The sequence below is a fragment of the Platalea leucorodia genome (assembly GCF_965183815.1).
Source record: "Platalea leucorodia genome assembly, chromosome: Z".
In the NCBI taxonomy this organism is placed as follows: Eukaryota; Metazoa; Chordata; class Aves; order Pelecaniformes; family Threskiornithidae; genus Platalea; species Platalea leucorodia.
The window spans coordinates 20,539,029-20,557,410 of record NC_138858.1 but is presented as its reverse complement, the minus strand read 5'-3'; the positions used below and the strand labels follow the sequence as shown (position 1 = coordinate 20,557,410).

At 39.9% G+C, this 18,382-nt stretch overlaps 1 protein-coding gene across 1 annotated transcript in view; it reads left to right on the top strand.

Annotated features, from left to right (window-relative positions):
- ANKRD55 (ankyrin repeat domain 55) overlaps nt 1–18,382 on the top strand; it is a gene marked incomplete at both ends in the record, with an annotated part of 47,180 nt that overhangs the window by 25,213 nt on the left and 3,585 nt on the right. Inside the window, 6 exon segments of the mRNA XM_082337114.1 lie at nt 4,728–4,912; nt 6,617–6,784; nt 8,176–8,840; nt 11,311–11,351; nt 11,353–11,362; nt 14,355–14,456. Coding sequence (XP_082193240.1) covers nt 4,728–4,912; nt 6,617–6,784; nt 8,176–8,840; nt 11,311–11,351; nt 11,353–11,362; nt 14,355–14,456 — 1,171 coding nt within the window.

The window sequence follows — 18,382 nt, the reverse complement described above, 5'->3', positions numbered from 1 at the left end:
TTCTTCTCTTTGGCATCGAAATATCTAGTTCTCTAGAGTATTCTGACAAGGGGAAAAAATTAACCCTCTATACAGTGCAGTGAGCAAGGAAAACATTGTACTATGTACAGCTGAAGACTGGGCAGAATAAAATGCCTTATTATGGTAGAATATTACATAAGTGACAGTAAACTTCCCAAGTAAAATTATCATTCCACCTATCAGTTGGACAGAGAAAGAGCTGAAGTATAAGAACAATGGCTGTAGTAACAATGAAGTAGAGTAACAATGAGTAACAATGGAGTAGACCTAGGTGAAAAAAGTGTCAAAACTAGAAAAGTAATGCAAACTTGCAGGATTCTCCTCATGGTACTTGATTTGGTGGATACTTCCTGAAGAATTATTTTCTTATTTTGAAAGCACTGAGGTGCAACTATCAGAAGTTGGGCTTTTTATTAACCAAGCTAAAGAAAACAGAGTTGTAATCGAGTGAAAGTGCAAGCTAATGACCCTGTTAGTGAATTTTTTATTTGCCACTGTCTGGAGATGACACAAATCTCAGACAAAAACTTTCATAAAGCATAATGACAGTTTGCCTTGCAAGGGCTCCTGGATCGAGGCTTTAGGACACTTCTTCTTCATGAAGTATGTTTAATTTAGATGAATGATCTAAGAAAGAAAAATTCACTGAGGAGAATGAATAATGGGTGGAAGCAGATAAAGGTGTTAGATGGGACAAAAGTGTAAAGAAAACTGAGGGGCAGCCCTGCAGAATTGTATAGAAACACATAGCAAAAATAACTAATAATCTCTGAGAACACTGCTGAAAAGAATTTGAATACAAAAAGAGAAGATGAAATGTAGGGACACATACAGTAAAGTTACAAAAACATGTAATTTTCCTATGGTAAATTTACCACTGAACATCCTGGTCTAACAATAGTACTGTGGTTCATGGTAAATTTACCACAGGAAGACTACATTTTTAGTGACCTCAGCTCAAAGCTATCAATCTAAGAATAAGGGCAGTGTAAGCATTTTAGGAGAATTTTGTGTGCAACTTAAAAAAGCCAAGATGAATGTAAAGATAAGAAGGCATTCCTAAGAAGAGAGAGCTGGAAAGCCACAGAGCAGTTGGCTAGAGATCTCTTTCAGCAGAAGGTTCAAAATATTAGGAAATATCCCTTGATTATTTAGCAAATGTAATTAACAATTTGATTGAATTGTTAAAACATGACAGAAATTTCATAGCCATTTTCAAAGTAATTATACTTCCTCAGATAAGAAGCTACTGGATATAGTATGTTTGAATGTCAATTCATCAGTTTAATACCATGTAGTAAAATACAGAAATACTGGAAATGTGCCAACAAGATAAAGTTCATCACATGGCCCAGAAAGCTTGTTAAGCAGGTGGTGAATAGAGTGATCATAAAAAGTCCAGTTCTTTGTCCCTTTCTGGTTTAAGCAGTACATGCAATTTTAATCACACTGAATGACATCAATAGCACAATTTGTATAAGCACAACCTGCTATAATGGACCCAGAATTCAGTCCAAAGAGAGGATGTCCTAGTGGGGAAGAATAACAAGTAATGCAATCAAAATCAACCCAGGGACTTATATCACACATCATATATTCTCTATCAGCCACATTCAGGAAAGTTAAAATAATCTTTGGAGATGGACACCTCACAGACAGTCCAACCAGGGATTTATCATAAGAATGCTTTTATTTTTGTTCCATAATGAGGTGATGAAATACAGAACATGTATATAGCCCCCAGCTAGAACCAAATTAGAGGGACACCAGGTACTTCATGGGTCAGGACGAAAGGTATGAAAAATGATTTTGATAAATTGTAGGATTGAACTGAAATTAATGAAATAGCACTGTCTAGGAAACTGAAAAATTAAAGCTGTTTGCACAAAATGAAGAGTAGTAGACTATTTGACTAGTGGATTACAAAGTGAGTAGGAGTTTAAATTATGGTGTTGATACCAAACAAACAAACATCATTCTGGGACATATTAACAGAACTGTGATACATGTGGGCTACAGGAAGTAGCAATGTAATTTTCAATGTCAGGAGGGAAGCCTCAGCTGGATAATTATGTCGCTGGGGGTGCCATGGTTGAAGAAAGCTGTAGACAAACTGGAAAGAGGCCAAAAGCAAGCACCAAGTATGATAAGTGGGCTGAAAAACTTGACCCATGAAGCGAGGTTGAAATGGTTTGTTTAGTCTAGAAAATGTAAGATTGGTGGGAGACAGAACAGTCTGTAAATGTATAAAATGCCAGTAAGAACAGCAGGAAATTTCTCATGCAAATGTTAAGAGTTGTGCAAGGACATTGAGGGACTGAAACTGTAGGTGCAGGATGTGTAATCTGGACTTAGCAAGACAGTAAAAAATCAGAGGGATAGTAGTGTCACTAGAACACAAATACAGTAATACTAAGATACTGCATGTTAATAATTTTTTCTATCAAAACTGACTTGGAGAATGACGTTAGTAGGTGTTTATTGTGGTAGTACTAGAAGTATATAAGAGTTCTAGATTTAGTTGGATCTGAATGTGACTAGAGATTTCTCTGATGCTAGTGACCAAAAAATGTAAATGAGAATTATGCAAGTATGGAGGACATTGACATTTCGCATTGAGACTGGAGAATAAAAAGAACAATTATTCATAGGGCCTCGATATTCCTGAACATGAAGATCAATGCTCTTTTTTCATTAGATATTCAGACAACTTTAATAACAATTTTAACATGGTTAATGAGGATGTTATAAAATATCTAGTCATAGAAAACAAACTTGTATGGCATGATTATGACTAGACTTTAAATTAAACATGTGAGTAAACAAAGTACATATAAAACAAAATTCCTGATTTCAGAGGGAAACATTTTGATAAATTAAGGGAATTCTCAGCTGGACTGAGAAGCTCTGTGACAAGCAGGTTCCAGGGACCTGGAATGTATGCTGTCAATGGTGCAAAATGCAGCAGGAATCTGTATCCCAAGAGCAGAGAAGAAAAGTGTATAGAAGAGGCTTGAGATAAAATGGACAACTATCCATCTTTAAGATATATTTAGAATAAGTAGACATCTTACAAAATAATAGGCAAAAGTACGGAGAAGCAAAAGAAGTTGTATCTCGAAATCAAGAAGTGAAGAGTAATAATTAATGTTGAATAGAGGCTGGAAGGAAATTACTTTCAGGGATAAGGCTTGAAATCAATCTTGCTTAATATTTTCATGGTAACTTGGCACAAAATACAGGAGCTTTCTGATGAAATCTGCCAATAACAAAAAACTGGAAGACATTAACAGAAAAAAATGGGGATATCATATAGGGGAAGCTGGATCACCTTCAAGTCTAAAGTAACACAAATGGGACAAGATTGAATAGGATAACATATTTAAGTCATGCACTTGGGTGCTAATAACAGAAAGTCCTTCCAGAAATTGGAAACTCTATGTCTGGAAATGGCTATGGAAGAGAAGTACCGAGGTGTAAAGGGTTACTCCAAAATGAGTAGGAGCTTCTAATGGCACACAGCTGTAAATAAGGCAAATGTTGTTCTGTGACATACCGAAAGAGGTATTTCTAACACAAATAGGGAAGACCTAGTGTCATTGTACAAAGAGCTGGCAAAAATGTCTGTGTATGACTAGGTACAATTTTAATCAGCCCTCTCCAAGGATACACAACTAAAACACAAAAGGAGAAGGGTTAGTCAGTTGATGAGAGAAATAGAAAGCATATTTTACAAGGAAAACTTCAGAGACCTGGATTGATCAGAGCGGCAAGAGAACAGCTCAGAAGGGATATGATGATTGTCTATAAATACATCTGAAGAACAAATACCAGTCAGAGGAAAGAAGTATTTAATCTAAATAATAAAGCTGGCACAGAAACAAAGGGACATAAATCAGCCATGAGTATGAATAGAAATTAGAGATACTAATTATTAAAGCAAACAAATTCTTGAACTGTCTTCCTTTGGGAGTAATAGGGACAAAAAAACTAATTGCTTTTAATGGACACAGTAAGTTTATGAAAGGGATGATGCAACATAGCTGCAAGTGATTGCCAGCATTGAATTTGATTATCTAGAAAGACCTTTCCAGCCTTGTGTTTCTATGTTGTTATAAAAAAATCATTAATTCTTTTTCTCTATTTCCACCAAGTTAGGATATAAAATGTTCAGTTTCATTTGCAGGTTAGAGAACAATGTCAACTTTCTATTAAGTCACTGAAGCACTTGAGCAAACTAGCTAAGAAAGTTTTCAAGAACCACTTGAGCAAATATTTGACATGGCTTTTCTAGGTGTACTTGGGCAGGCTTACAGAATTGGGTTGGTCTTTTGAGGTCCTTTCCAACCCTAAATTTCTATGAGAAAATATAGGCTCATATCTTTCTGGACTCTGGCTTAGCAAAACAGCAAAAACTCCAAGTTATTTCTGAGAAAGCTGCTGAGTAATTTACACTCTCTAACTTTTGGAGATATTTGTGGTGGTATATTATTTATTATTTTTCCAGTGTTCAAAATGTTCTAGGAAATTCGTAAAACAAACCCAATTCCCAGCAGGAGACTGGAATCTTTTGGCTTTCATACCTGGGGAGCCTGGTATACAGAATACAAAATACCATTATTGTATTTAGCCTTCTCTAGTAGAGAAAATGTAGGTTGGTGTGAGCTCCATTGTAAAATGCTTTTCTTCTCTGAACTTCTTCCCAGAGTGGCAACAGGATTCTGTGTTCCATCATTCTGGACCACTACCAGGGACCATCAATAATAAACTACGATGACGAGAATGGCAAAACATGTATGCACATTGCTGCTGCTGCAGGCTACAGTGATATTATCAGTGAGCTGGCTAAAGTCCCGGAGTGCAATCTGCAGGCCCTTGATGTGGATGACAGGTAACCATGGAAACTCTGAAACTGCAATTGCTGCTTCCTTTCTATTAACCTGAGTCTAGCTCTCTTTATTCTATAATCGTGTTTCCTGTTTCACAGGCCATGGCCTAGTTAATGAACTGCACTTACAGAGAACCATGCTTGCTCAGAAACACTGCAAAGCAGTCCAGCTCACATGTATCATATTGACTAGTAGCAATGTTATTTAACTTTATGCTTCTGGTAGGAAATGATAAGATTATGTGTGAAAGGACTTTGTCACCACTTGACTTAACTTCTTTGAATCAAAAGCAAACATTCTTTTCAAAACAATAGAACAGGATCCTGCAACTTGAAGCTGGGATCCTGCTGCTATTTGTATTTAAGAAATTACAGTGTTCCCTTGTTTCATTTAAGATGCTATTACTACAGGACCAGGGGACGTTCACCTTCCATTCTGACAAGGCATTTGATTCCTTCCAGGATTAAATCCCTATATCATAAGTGCAGAAAAGTCATCTTCTTTCCTCTTTTTCACCCCACACCTACCTCCCTTGGAACTTTGCTCATAAATTTTTTTAATGCAAACAGAACCAACTGACTGTTCGCATTTTTTATCCTGCTCAGTGGAGCAAAAGCCAAAGTTTTCTTGGCTTAGGCCTTCAGGTACTTAAAATAATAGCATTCTTCATGGAAAAATGCAATAAAATGGAACAGAAATAAAAACAACAGGGTTCTGGAGAAGTTTCTAAACATCAGTAAAATGTAGTTGAGAAGGCTGTGTTTCTGTGGAAAGAAGGGTGAAGGGAGGAGTTTAACTACACTTAAGAGCTCAGTAAGACACGACCTCCTATTACATGTTCTCAGATATTTCCATAGAAGGTATTATACTTGAAGAGGGGAAAAGATAAGCTGTTCACTATAAACATGCAGTAGTTTCCATTCTATTGTGTTTCTGACTGCACCCATCTGAAATCACTGGAACTGCAAAGAAACAGGCAGAGAAAAGTAAATTTTATTTTTTATTCTTGGACAGTTTTCTTATGGTGTTTTCTGTGCTTTCAGATTTTTCACAAGAGCAAAATATTACAATTTGGAAACTGGACAAAAGTTTCCAAAGACAAGATACAAATCTTCGGCCAAGCATAAAATCAGTTTGCTTCTCCTACACAGATTCAAGACAATTATATCTGCTCCAGTCTGTGCCCATCAAAGAACACAGAAACTGACAATGGGGCAATGACAGTCTGGCAGATATGTCCAGTCCTTCTCATTCATCTGGGGGAGGCTTCTTCTCCTATTACCTTCATGGAGAGCCCTGAGCCAACCATTGCTAATTGTGTCTGGTGTAAAGATGAGAAGAGCTTGTCCCTATGCAGTGGGCACTACAAAGATTTTTTTCAAATTCTGCTCTGAAAACTTCAGGCACTCTTCCCACTCTGCAACTCCAGCAGCAGAAGAGATGCTATTACATAGCATATATAGGCATTCTGCAGCCCCATATCTACTTTCTCTACAGCTAAATAGATGCACATAGATAGATGCCAGTCTATGGTCTTATTACCACCACTGATAGCTACATCAGTGTGGGATAAGTTGCTGGACAATTCCTTAAAATGGATGTAATGAATCTGGATGAGTAGCATAGGAGCACACCTCATTATGTCATTAGTAGTTTTGATAGTAAACTTATTAATCTATTTTAATGATACTCCCCCTTTTCTGTAGGACGCCTTTGCACTGGGCTGCAGCAGCAGGGAAAGCTGACTGTGTGCAGACACTGCTAGAGCTGGGGATAGACAGCAGCCCTCGAGACATCAATGAAAACACTCCTCTGACATATGCAATGTACTGTGGGCACACGGCATGCATCAAGCTGCTGTCTCAGGAGAGCAGGTAAAGCAAAAGTTCACATCTTGCTCACATGGTGCCACTGACTAGAAAACAATTTTATTGCTTTTTGCATGCTACTGAAGGGTTTGAGCCCTGGGTGATGTCCCCTCGATTCATATGCAATAATCAGTTCAAGTTTTCCACCAAAATAGCAACATTAGAATTAGTCATCTACTGAAGACTCATCACTGCGGTTATAGTGCTAGTCTGCCGATCAGCAGAAGTTTCTGAACCAAGAAGATGTGAGTATAGCTCTTGCTCAGTCACCTTTGTGCAGAAAATTTATCTTACAGAATAATTTCAGACCTCAGATACTTCCCTTCCACTTTTTTGAAATCTCTATGCACTAGCTGTGTGTTCCTGTAATCAGACAGAGGGATAGACTGAATACAAAAGCAGCTTTGCCAGATAGATAATAAAATCAATTTCAAGTTTTCATCCTCAGGGTAAGGGTTTGGGAGTGTTTTCCTAGCCTTCTTTAGTTCTCTACCTTGATTGTCTCTTCTGAGTTTTTTTCTGTTAAAAAGTATAATTCTTTTACCATTGCTTATGATCTTCCTCACTCTTAATATTTCTCATGTTTCAGCAGCTGTCATTTAATTAATTTCAGTTCTTCGACTTTGGTAAATGAGTATGCACTTACAAAGACATTTATCAGCACATTTCTTTGTGCTTTCCCCTCCTTTCCAGTCAGCAGTTAGTATTATTTCCTGTGTTACAAATTGAGACATGGGTAACATTACCTCTCTTCCTCCTCCTGCGCTCTGCCTGTTGGAGTAGGTCTGCAATGTTGATTAGTCAAAATCTCATCTACTACAGCAACACCACTGTAGGTAATTATCTTGATTGATAGATCTTCTGAAACTGTGCCAGGCCTCTTTAGTACGGGCAAGGGAAGGGGAAAGGGAAAAAGAAAAGGAAAAAAGGGAAAGGGAAGGAATGGTGAACTAGTGCCTTTAGTACAGTGTTAGCAATGACTGTGCTGTTGGAAAGACCATTTTCCAAATATGACATAATACAAAGACCACTTGGGTTTAAAGATCCCAGCATGTTGTTCTTGTTATTACTGGATCTTGCCTCACCATTAAGACTTATGATTCTGCAGCTGGTAGATGCTGAAGCCAGAAAAGTTTGTTTGTTTTTTTTCCTGATAGCTGCACTGAGCCTACATTAAGATAAGTGTAAGGCAATGAACCCCGTAAGAAAGAGTAAAGTAACATGGTATCATTTTCAGTCTTTGTTAATAACAAATTTGGAGTCCTAATTTTCTACCTCCTTGAACCACCCCTGCAAATGTATCTGAACAGTATATACCCTATTTCATGGGCTAACACAGGCTGTATATTTTTCATTATTTGGCAGTAATGACATCACATTTTGATTTGTACTTCCAGTAGATCTGAACCAGTTCATCAGTTTCCCTCCCAGAACAACAGACTCCTAAAGAAAGAAGGACGATTCAGTATGCTGAACCACATCTTCTCTTGCAAAAAGAAGAAAGATTATCAGAAAACCAGTCAAAAGGAGAGAAGCAGAGACCGATATCCTAGAGAAGAGACCTCAGAAGTAGATGACATCATCACCACTTTTGATTGCATTATGGACACAAACTGCAAAGACATTCCAGATGAGTGCATGACCACTGCTGACTTCAAAAGAAGGAGCACAGACACAAAGTATCTCATACCAGAAAAGAAGCAACCAGAGTGTCAGGGACTTCTGCCCATCAGAACCCAGAGCCTCCCCCCAATCACTGCGGGCAATTCCTTCCTAACTGCTTCCCAGAGCACAACGTCAAGCTTCTCCTCCAGCACCAGCACCCACCATTTTGCACACAAGTCTCAAAAGAGTAGGAGTGAACACAACTTGCTGGACCACAGAAGCAGCTGCCAGGCTTTGTTGGATGATCCCTGGAACACAGACTCTAACCAACTACTCTCCTACAAAGTCTGTACTAGGACTCCTTCAGACAAACTGATAAATGGCTTAAACTCTGATAGATCTCACCATGTGCTTTTGTGCCCTCCCCGCCTTCCCTCACTTCCCAGTTCTCCATCAGGTAATTTCTTTCTTCTCTGTCTCCCAAATCCTATAATCTCTACTGATGTATCAAGCTGAGTCAGAAAAAACAGGTAAGCCTGACCCATGACATTTCTATTTCTTTAGTATCTTTTTCAGTTTCTTCCCCCTGTATGTAGCAGCAATCACAGATAGCATATGGCCAGGACATCAGCTGACAGCTGAAGCAAGGTGCTTAGGTGTGGGAAATAAGAAATTTAAGTAGGTCTGATGAGCAAGCAAAAATGCAGGAATTTAGGAAGCATGGAAGGTATCTGAGCAAGGTAGGTGCCTCCAGATTATATATGTGCTTTGTGAATTGCACATTAACATCTACAGCCATGCCTGCTGTCTGGTGTCTGCATTTAGTCCTGAAACTAGATGTGCAAGGGAACAGTACTGCATTCCAATCTCTAACTGTGCTGGGAGCTGCTTCTGGATCCAACCAGGTAAGCCCACGTGTGCATGCTGGAGGGCTCTGCACCATGCCACTTTCCCCTTACAGACATATTCTGTACAGACTCCAGTCTGTAGTGTCACCCCTTCCCACTCCTCCCACCCCGAGTGCCAGCTCTTTAGTCTCACGTGCTGTTCTTATGGTTTCTCCAAAGCTGAATTCAGGTTGCTAAATTTACAGAGACAGAGTAAATGCTTTTATGTTGTGGTTTGGAAACTGTAATGCAACAGTAATGAAGCAGAGCATCAGAATTCTGAAGTAAACTCAAAACCAGGGTTTGGCAGGCTTTGGGATCTAGTACTTTGTTTGACTCACATCCATGCTTAAATGAATCTGGCTGGCTGGCGTGCGTGCTGGAGTTTACTTCAACATATCAGTGTCTCCGACTTCATCTCCTTTGGGATTAGTCCCATGACAAAGTTAAACACATCTAGCATGCCTTCCAACCACTGTAATATCCAACTGAAAATGAAGCAAGCAAAAGCAATCCCCAAACTTACCAGTACACCATTAGAAGGAGTAAACATTACACAATAAATTAATCTACCCTCACCCCAACAGACATGAGCCATTCTCCTCCAGTGGAAAGAGTGAACAGAAACCCTGTCTGAGAAGAACCCTCAGTTAGGTCAGGTCACTATCTAAGCTTACACTATCGTGTACTGAATCCTAAGCAAAGGGATCTATAAAATAGCAAATCTTTGTTCACATCTCTAATAATGAGAGTAGAGATGGCAATTTCAGAATGACAGGTCATTCTACGTTGTGCAAATAAAGGCTGGAAATAGTTTTTCAGGGTAAAAAGGAGTTATTCAAAAGGTTCCACTTCCTGAACATCAGGCCATGTTCCTGAAAGCTGATAGACCTGGTCTGTAGGTGTCACTACTTTTTTACTGTGCACTCTTCAGCTATTCAGTGAACCATGCAGACCCCAAACTCCACATGGCTAGCAAGGATTGCTCCAGCACGACTCTTTCTACACTGAACTCTGTAAGGTTCAGTTCACATGTGGAAGACAAGAAAACCTGTAGGGCTTCTTTAAAACCTAAATATAATAGGCTACAGTTAGGCTGAGATATTTGAGATCATTCATGTTGACAGTAGGAGGAGGAATGAACTCAAACTGGATAAACCAAACCTGAGGACAGCTATGGGGAAAGATTTCTTGGTGGAATTATAGACTATGAATACATTTGATGTGGAAGTAACTACCATGTTATTTAAAATGTGATTACAGATTTTTCTTAAGACTGTAGAATACTGTACAGTTAAATCCTTGTTTGCTCTGGACAGAAGGACAGGCGATTTTCTATGAACATCCTATGACAAAAAGCTGCAACCAGCTGAATCAAGATGGACCCTGTGCATCCACTCAGTGCTCCATGATCTGCACAGGGACTCAGTATAGGACAAGCAGTCTACATGCATGAATTAGGGCAAAATCGTATCAATTATGGGACATCTCCTAATTGTTACAATGGGAGCTGTCTTTGCATGTCCAGAGGAAGAGTAAGTCATTTGATCTCCGACAGTTTAACATCTCCCTCAGAGAAAAAAAAGCCTGAGTCTGCTTTAAGCACAGTTCTGTGTGTACCAGCTCCCTTTACCAAAACTTTCCAACAATAAAAAGATTCCTGTAGCTGGCAAAAAGGACTTCCACTGAAGCATGTGAATTAAAAGCTTGTAAGGAGGCAGAGAGTGTCTGACAGGAATACATTGCACAACCCAGATACTGTCTAACATTTCTTCATGATAAAAAGATCTGCTTACCCCTCTTCACGCCTATGTGTGTGGTTTAAATCCCTCTGCCCCTGTAATTAAAGCCACCTGACTTGCTGTGAATTAGAACTGCACTTACTGTATGAGCTCCAGGACTTCCAGGTCTCCAGTTCACTGTGCCTGCAGGACTTAGAGGGATCAGAAGCAAAGTAAGCCTGGCTCCAGCCCAGCCGGCAGCACTGTGCAGGCAGCTCTCTCTGAGGAAAAATATTTCCTCATTGTTTTTTTTCTGCAGGAGGCCTAGCTGAGGGAAAAAACAACATCTGGTCTTTGAAGGACACTGAAGTGTTAATACGCCATTTCTCAAGTCATGACTGTGGAGGCTACATGTTGTTTCCTAATCACTGAATATCCAGGGCAGGATTATGGGTATCAATAATCTAGGGGAACTCAATTTGAAAATTATTTTCTGAGCTGACACACAGTGTTGATTGTCTTGCATGACCATGCCTTTTATTAAAGTCAGAGCTAATTTTTGTGCTTACTGCTACTAAGGCAGCTGGCACATAGATGGCGATTTTTGGAGGTTTTTTTGTTCTGTTTTCTGTGCTCCTGGAAATGAACGATGAGTCAGTTTACTAGCTGAGCCTTAGCACTTACACAAAGGGGAGAGGCTGCAGTGGGTAGCAATGAGACTTACCTTACTATCATGCCACTGGTTTCTCTCAGAATAACTGCTTTGTCTTGCCCTCCGCTGGTGAGAGCAAAGATAGACTATACCACAAACTACAGTCAATATTGCAAGAGTGCTTGCCAGCCACAGTGCTGAGCTGGCATCCACAATCTGAAGCATCTTGTATTTATGAGCTTTGCAACCATCTCTTTTTGCAAAATGTACTGCCATTTGCTTTCCACAGGGAAAACGGTGTAAGTAGAGAAATTCCAAGTGACATGAGTAAAAGGAAGCCTGTCTCAAACGTAAGGCAGCTCTTAGCACCCTCTAACCAGGACTCCTTCTACCACCCACTCATCTTTTAAATAACTAACCTTCCAGGTCTAAGGCGATACTTTATTACAGGTTTCATTACAGCAGCCCAGTACTTTCTATTTGCTTGAACAGGTAATGTAAAAAAAAGGCTATTATTAAGCTTATCTTGGCATAAGCAGTATGGTATAGTCCAACAGGAAGCACTTCTTGGCCAGGAAAGACTAGAGCAAAGCTGATCAGTGTGGCTGTTTCTTTCTCAAACTGAAGGACTGATGTAGGCCATTCATCATAATACTTACAACTTTTCCACAAAACACACCACATCATGGTTCACCTACCTAAACGCAAAGGAAGATCAAAGCACAACCTGTAAAAAAAGTCAGGAAATAAAATGCATTTTATAATAACAAAATTGCTTCCTTTCCATTTCATTCAAAAATAAATGCCATCATAAATATGCTCTTGGGGATGACAAAGATCATGTCTTAAAGAAAGAAAAACTTTTTTCTCATATGTTATGTGGAGCAGATAGAAAGGAAGAGCAGAAGAATACTTCCACTTGATGCCAGAACTTTCAGACAACAAGGATTCTTTTCCAAGCATTCATATCAGTCTTGCCAACATGATTATGCTTTGTACTGTTGTTTTGCTGCCAGATATCCCCATTTATGAAATAAACATCTCTTGATAGAAAAAACAACCTCCCAGCATCAAAGCCATAATGGTACATACGTAATAAGCCATTAGTTCTCAGCACAAGCATCACTGAAACCAATATAACTCAAACTGCATTAATGGGAGCAGCAGGCTTGATTCTCTGCTGTTTTGGAACTGATATACTTATTTCTTTGTGCACAGTGGATGCGATGTCTGTAGAAGAAATTTACCAACTTTTACATCCACTTTTTGACCACTCTGGAGAAGTGTTCTAAAGACTAAACAATGACTAAAACATGGGAAAAGGAAACCAAAGTCTGTTTCTGTTAGACACAGTTCATCCATAAAAGATTCTTCATGCTTTACCCCAATACGCATCAGCTTTACCCATGGGATCCAGCAGATTGATGCAATGTCTATCAACTGCCGTGGTCTTTAGACCAGAATCTTGCTGCATGCTGAGCTGAAGGCTGCACTATAAGATGGGGGTTTGTCTGACAAACACCACTTTAGCTCCTTTCATCCAGAATCCATTTAGTCAGTAACATAGTTACAGCAGTCTTGACAACTACTTCAGTGCACCTCTAGAAAACTGTTCTAAAACTATTTTCCTATAGCTTTATCTTGCACAGCCCAGCAATACATAGGTATTTTCAAGTACCAACTACAAAACCACAAAGGCAACTTATATAATTCCATTTCTTCCTATTGCTTAAGATGTCCTACTACATCCAGCCTGTGTTTCCCCTCATCTCTGCGTGCCGACAGAGCGTATGCTTGCTCTGCAGTGAGCTATGTTGCAATGCCATGCGGAATGAGCAGCTGTTTGGCAAGACAACTCAAGACTCCTTACAAGGCTCATCTCAGATCTGGGGATAACAAAAAAGAAAAATTTGAGGGACTCAAACATCACAGAATAAGATCAATTCAGGAAAAGGATCTGGAGAAAATGTTGATTTGGTGCTTGAGTTTCTACTTTTTTAATAATATTTGATATGTCATTTATGTAGTGAAATGCATTACATCATCTAAAATAATGTCTTTTTTAATAGTACTAGACAACAGTTAACTTTAATCTTAGCCAGTGAAATGCCACAGTTAGCCAATTAACCTTTCATTTTCCAGTATCTGTTCTTCTTGGTAAAAATGAAATTGCCATAAACATGGCCAGTAAGAATCAGTATCAGTTTATATCAGTTGTGCTATGTTTTCATCTGCAGCAAAACCCTCTCAAAGCTCATCTTTACTGCTGAGACTTCCACCAGTCTCATTTTCCAACAAGCAGTTGAATTCCGTTTGTATTCTAGTTCTTAGAAAGGCTGAGACCCTATTAGAAAAGTTTGCAAGCTTCAATTCTGAAATCAAATCCATCTAGTTGAATAGTTCTACAAATTTAGTGCCCAAATATTCTTACATGGGCCTAGCTACTGGACTGTGCCTGTTTTAAGACCAATTACTATATTATATGCAAGGAAGTGATAAAGGTACATGTGAAGGTTATATTAAATCAGTCACTCTTTTTAATGAATGTAAAGAGAACAAAGCAACAGCTTTTTTCAGTCATTGGTTCCCTGTTATTACATATTTCTGAGAATTCCTAAGTTTTCTTTTTTTCTAGAAGCCAGAGATCTACAGCACACTGTATTATTTACAATTATTTTCATACAGTAAGAGATTATCTTTTTCTTTCACAGGTAAAAATTTTCAACAGATGTCCGCAGACCAAACTAAAGTAAAAAATCTCACTCCTGTACAGAACAGCCTAGCTCCCATACCCAACCACTGTGCTCAAAAAAGTAAGTACAAGCAAGTCTCAGGTACAGTATCATACTGTGTGCCTCTGTCACTGGCATCTGAGGGCTTGAGAGAGGTTTCATGTTCGTTTTTCACAGCATCGTAGAATGGCTGAGGTTGGAAGGCACCTTTGGAGATTGTCTAGCCCAACCCCTCCGCCCATGGTCACCTACAGCAGGTTGCTCAGGATCACATCCAGTTAGGTTTTAAATACCTCTAAGGATGGGGGCTACATAACTTCCCTGGGCAACCTGTTCCAGTGTTTGACCACCCTCAGAGTAAAAAAGCTTCTTACTTATTTGTGCTCTTTGACTCTTTTCCCTTCACAGGACACCACTGAGAAGAGTCTGGTTCTCTCTTCATTAGTCCTCCCAGTCAGGCATTTACACATATTGATAAGATCCCCTGAGCTGCCTTCTCTTCCCAAGGCTGAACAGTCGCAGCTCATTCAGCCTCCCCTTTGAGGCTGGACACTCCAATCCCTTAATCATTGCCTTTCGTTGGACTTGCTCCAGTATGTCCATGTCTCTCTTGTACTGGGGGCCCAGAACTGGACACAGCACTCCAGATGTGTCTCACCAGTGCTGAGTAGAGGGGAAGGACCACCTCCCACAATCTGCTGGCAATGCTTTTCCTCATGCATCCCCGGATGCTGTTGGCTGTCTTTGCCGCAAGGGCACATTGCTGGCTCCTGTTCAACTTGTTGTCTATCAGGGCCCCCAGGACCCTTTCTGACAAGCTCCTTTTCAGCTGTTTCATCCTCATCATGTATTGGTGCAGGGTTCATTCCTCCAGGTGCAGGACTTTACATTTCCCTTTTTAAGAGTTTTGTCCGTCCATTTCTCCAGCCTGTCAAGGTCTCTCTGAATGGCAGCACACTCATGTGCTGTATCATCCACTCCTCCCAGTTTCATATCTTTTGCAAACTTGCAGAAGGTGCAGTCTGCCCCATTGTCCAAGTCACTAATGAAGACATTAAATAGTATTAGCCCCAGTATCAACTCCCAGGGTATTCCACTAGTGACTGGCCTACCTCCAGCTGGACTTTGTGCTGCTGATCACAACCCTTTTCTCCAATGAGTTTCATAGAGTTGGCCTAGGACAAGCAATGTATGTCAATACAGAGGAGATTTTGGCTCTACATTTGTTTTCCAGAGCAGAGGTGACTGGAATTCTCACAGACACGGGATTTCTCACTCTTGGTTTCACTCCCAATTGCATATGCCTGTATGACTCTGGTAGCTTTTCATAGGGGGCAGGACATGATGTAACATGGTGACTTACAGGATGTAAAGAGATGGATGACAACACCCTAATGACTGCATGGCAGAGAAAGGTTGGATATGTGACATGAAAGCCAGGAAGGAATGACTCTTGTGCAGCCAACATGAAAAATACCATGACACTGATTTTTGTGTCATTTTGCTAGCAAAAATTAGAAGGAAGATGATTAGAACAAGATCATCAGGTTTACAAAAACTTTGTCATTTTTGGAATGTTACATAGGTGAGAAGATATTCTATCTCTCTCTGTCTTAAGCACAGCAGACAGACTGGCTTTTACATGAGGATGGGAATCATTCGTTTCATTCTAACAGCAACTGGTTTGGGTAGCTTCTATAACACAGGAGCTAAAATAAAGGGATTGAGAGAGCAGCAGACTTTTTTTCCTCTGCACTTTCAGCCAGCTCCTCATTCCCAAGGCAGTAAGAAGCAAGGTCCCAAAGAGCAGGGAAAGCCTCACCCCGCTCCCACAGTCCCGGCAGAGCATCAAGACTTAGTGAGTGTCCCAGGCTGGATCCAGCCAGCGATTGGGGTGTTCTTCACATACAAACACTAGCCCTACTCCCACCAGTGTCCTGCCCTCACATTCTTGTGCTCCACTAAGCGCAAATTTGGAGTTTACTACTTGTCATCCTGCAGATCAGCCAAGTCCTAAAGCATTCACTTTTCAGAGCTAAATTTAAGATTCATTGCCTCTTATGATCTGAGTTTCAGAAGCAATTCTGCAGCTATAACAATATTACTAAAAACGAAACAGCAGAGGTAGCTTTATAAGGAACATCAGATTGGGTAGGGGAAATACAGAATCCTGCACTGCTGCTGCACAGTAAATAAGAGACAAAGAAGAAAAGTGGAGATATGTGGAATACTGAGGTGGTATTCTCTGTCTGCTCAGAGGAGAGAAAATAATCTAACTGCTTTCAAAACCCCAGCTCCAAGTCTTCCATTTCTAAGCTTTCTACTGATGTTCTCTGTGTCTTCTAGTTAAAAGATAGTTGTAAGCAAAATTCTAAAAAAAATTATTTTATAATCACTGGTGTTCTTGCAGTAATTCATACACACAGCCAGGACTTTAGTTCTAGTCTCATGCCAGAAACTGTGTTTTACAAATAAGATACAATTAGCACAGTTAATAATCACGGTTTAACTAACACAGGACATTTATCAGGTGCCATTACTTCTTGAACATCAGTTCAAGCCAATAACAGAAAAGCAAAGTTATTTGCCAAATAGCTTACATTTCTTCTTTGTTAACACAAATGACACATGTGATCCTGGAGCCTTCCAAATAACTGTTTGAGAGCCAAGATTTCATTCATCCTCCATCCAGCCCTAAAAATATTACTGTTCTGGACACAGCCTTTATCCAGGCAAATGGCTCCAGTAACGAAATTTGAATATAAACATTTGTGTTTCTCTAATATTTTCATCAGACAAGTTGTGTGTTAAAAACATGCAACAAAGCCAGTGGGGGGAAAAAAAAAAAAGCAACCAGGGAGCTAGAACAATAACATAAGCATAAATTAGAAAGAGAACTGAAACTACTCGGAGATTAACAGAAAGAAGAAACATCTCCCAAAAAAGGAAGGGCAATGAAAAAAAGGAAGAGACGCTTTAATCTCTAAGCAAAAACATCTAAAAATACAAGTTAGAAAGAGGATAATAGGAATGAAACAGTAGCCTAGGAAAAGAGTACTTGAGTGACTTTAAACCATAGTTTATAAACTCCCACCCTTCAGATGTTCTCAGGGCCAAAGAGGTCCCTCACATGGCTTCTTGAGTAGCCTCAGCACAGCCTGGCATCTCTGTTATTCTGCATGCTGCTGCTCCACCCCCAGCACACCCTTTCTATTTCATCATGCGACCCCTGGAAAACAGGCTTACAACTATCACACACCGCTCACACAATGCCAGAACAATTTTCCAAACAAATATGGGACTTCTAGAGAACTCTCTGCTGCTGTCATTTCTTCTGTGGCTTAGGAAGTCTGAAGCCATAGTGAGGTTATTACTTGTGGAAAAACAACAACAACAAAAGATCTATTTCTGCAGGTAATTTAACAGTATTTTCTGGGGCTTGGTGGTTGTTTTTGCTGTTATTCATTATGATTTGAAGTTTCTTCTTTCCCAAGTTAACAGCAAAGGATTTCACAAAACACCCTCCTCTCTGCAGAGGGCCACCATGGCCCACTGCTTGCAAAAGGAAGAGAGTCTAAGAGCCATCCCTTCTGCTGGAGTACGTACTCCTTGGACAATGCCTCCCTGACAGCCTTATTCTTGCCTCTGCAGTTTGTAATAGCAGCCACTCAAGAGCCACTACTGAGTGACAAAGGCTCCCAGAATTGGTAGCTCTTATTGTATCACTAGGTCTTTGGTAGCTGACTCTGCCCTCTGAATGTGAATAATTACTGGTGCTTTTACTGTGTATAGCTTCTGGATGTATGGCAACCAGCCTTAAGGGTTCTGTCTCTCATAGACCCCAGTGGTGGGCTCAGGCTCGTGTGTTTCAACACGCATACTAATACCAGTCATTATATGTATTATTTCAAAGCCATCCATGTACCAGTCCTGAAATCCTTATCGAATATCCTAAACTGAGTACAGTATGCAGTACTAGGTGGAAAGCATTGATGTTTGGATGCTGT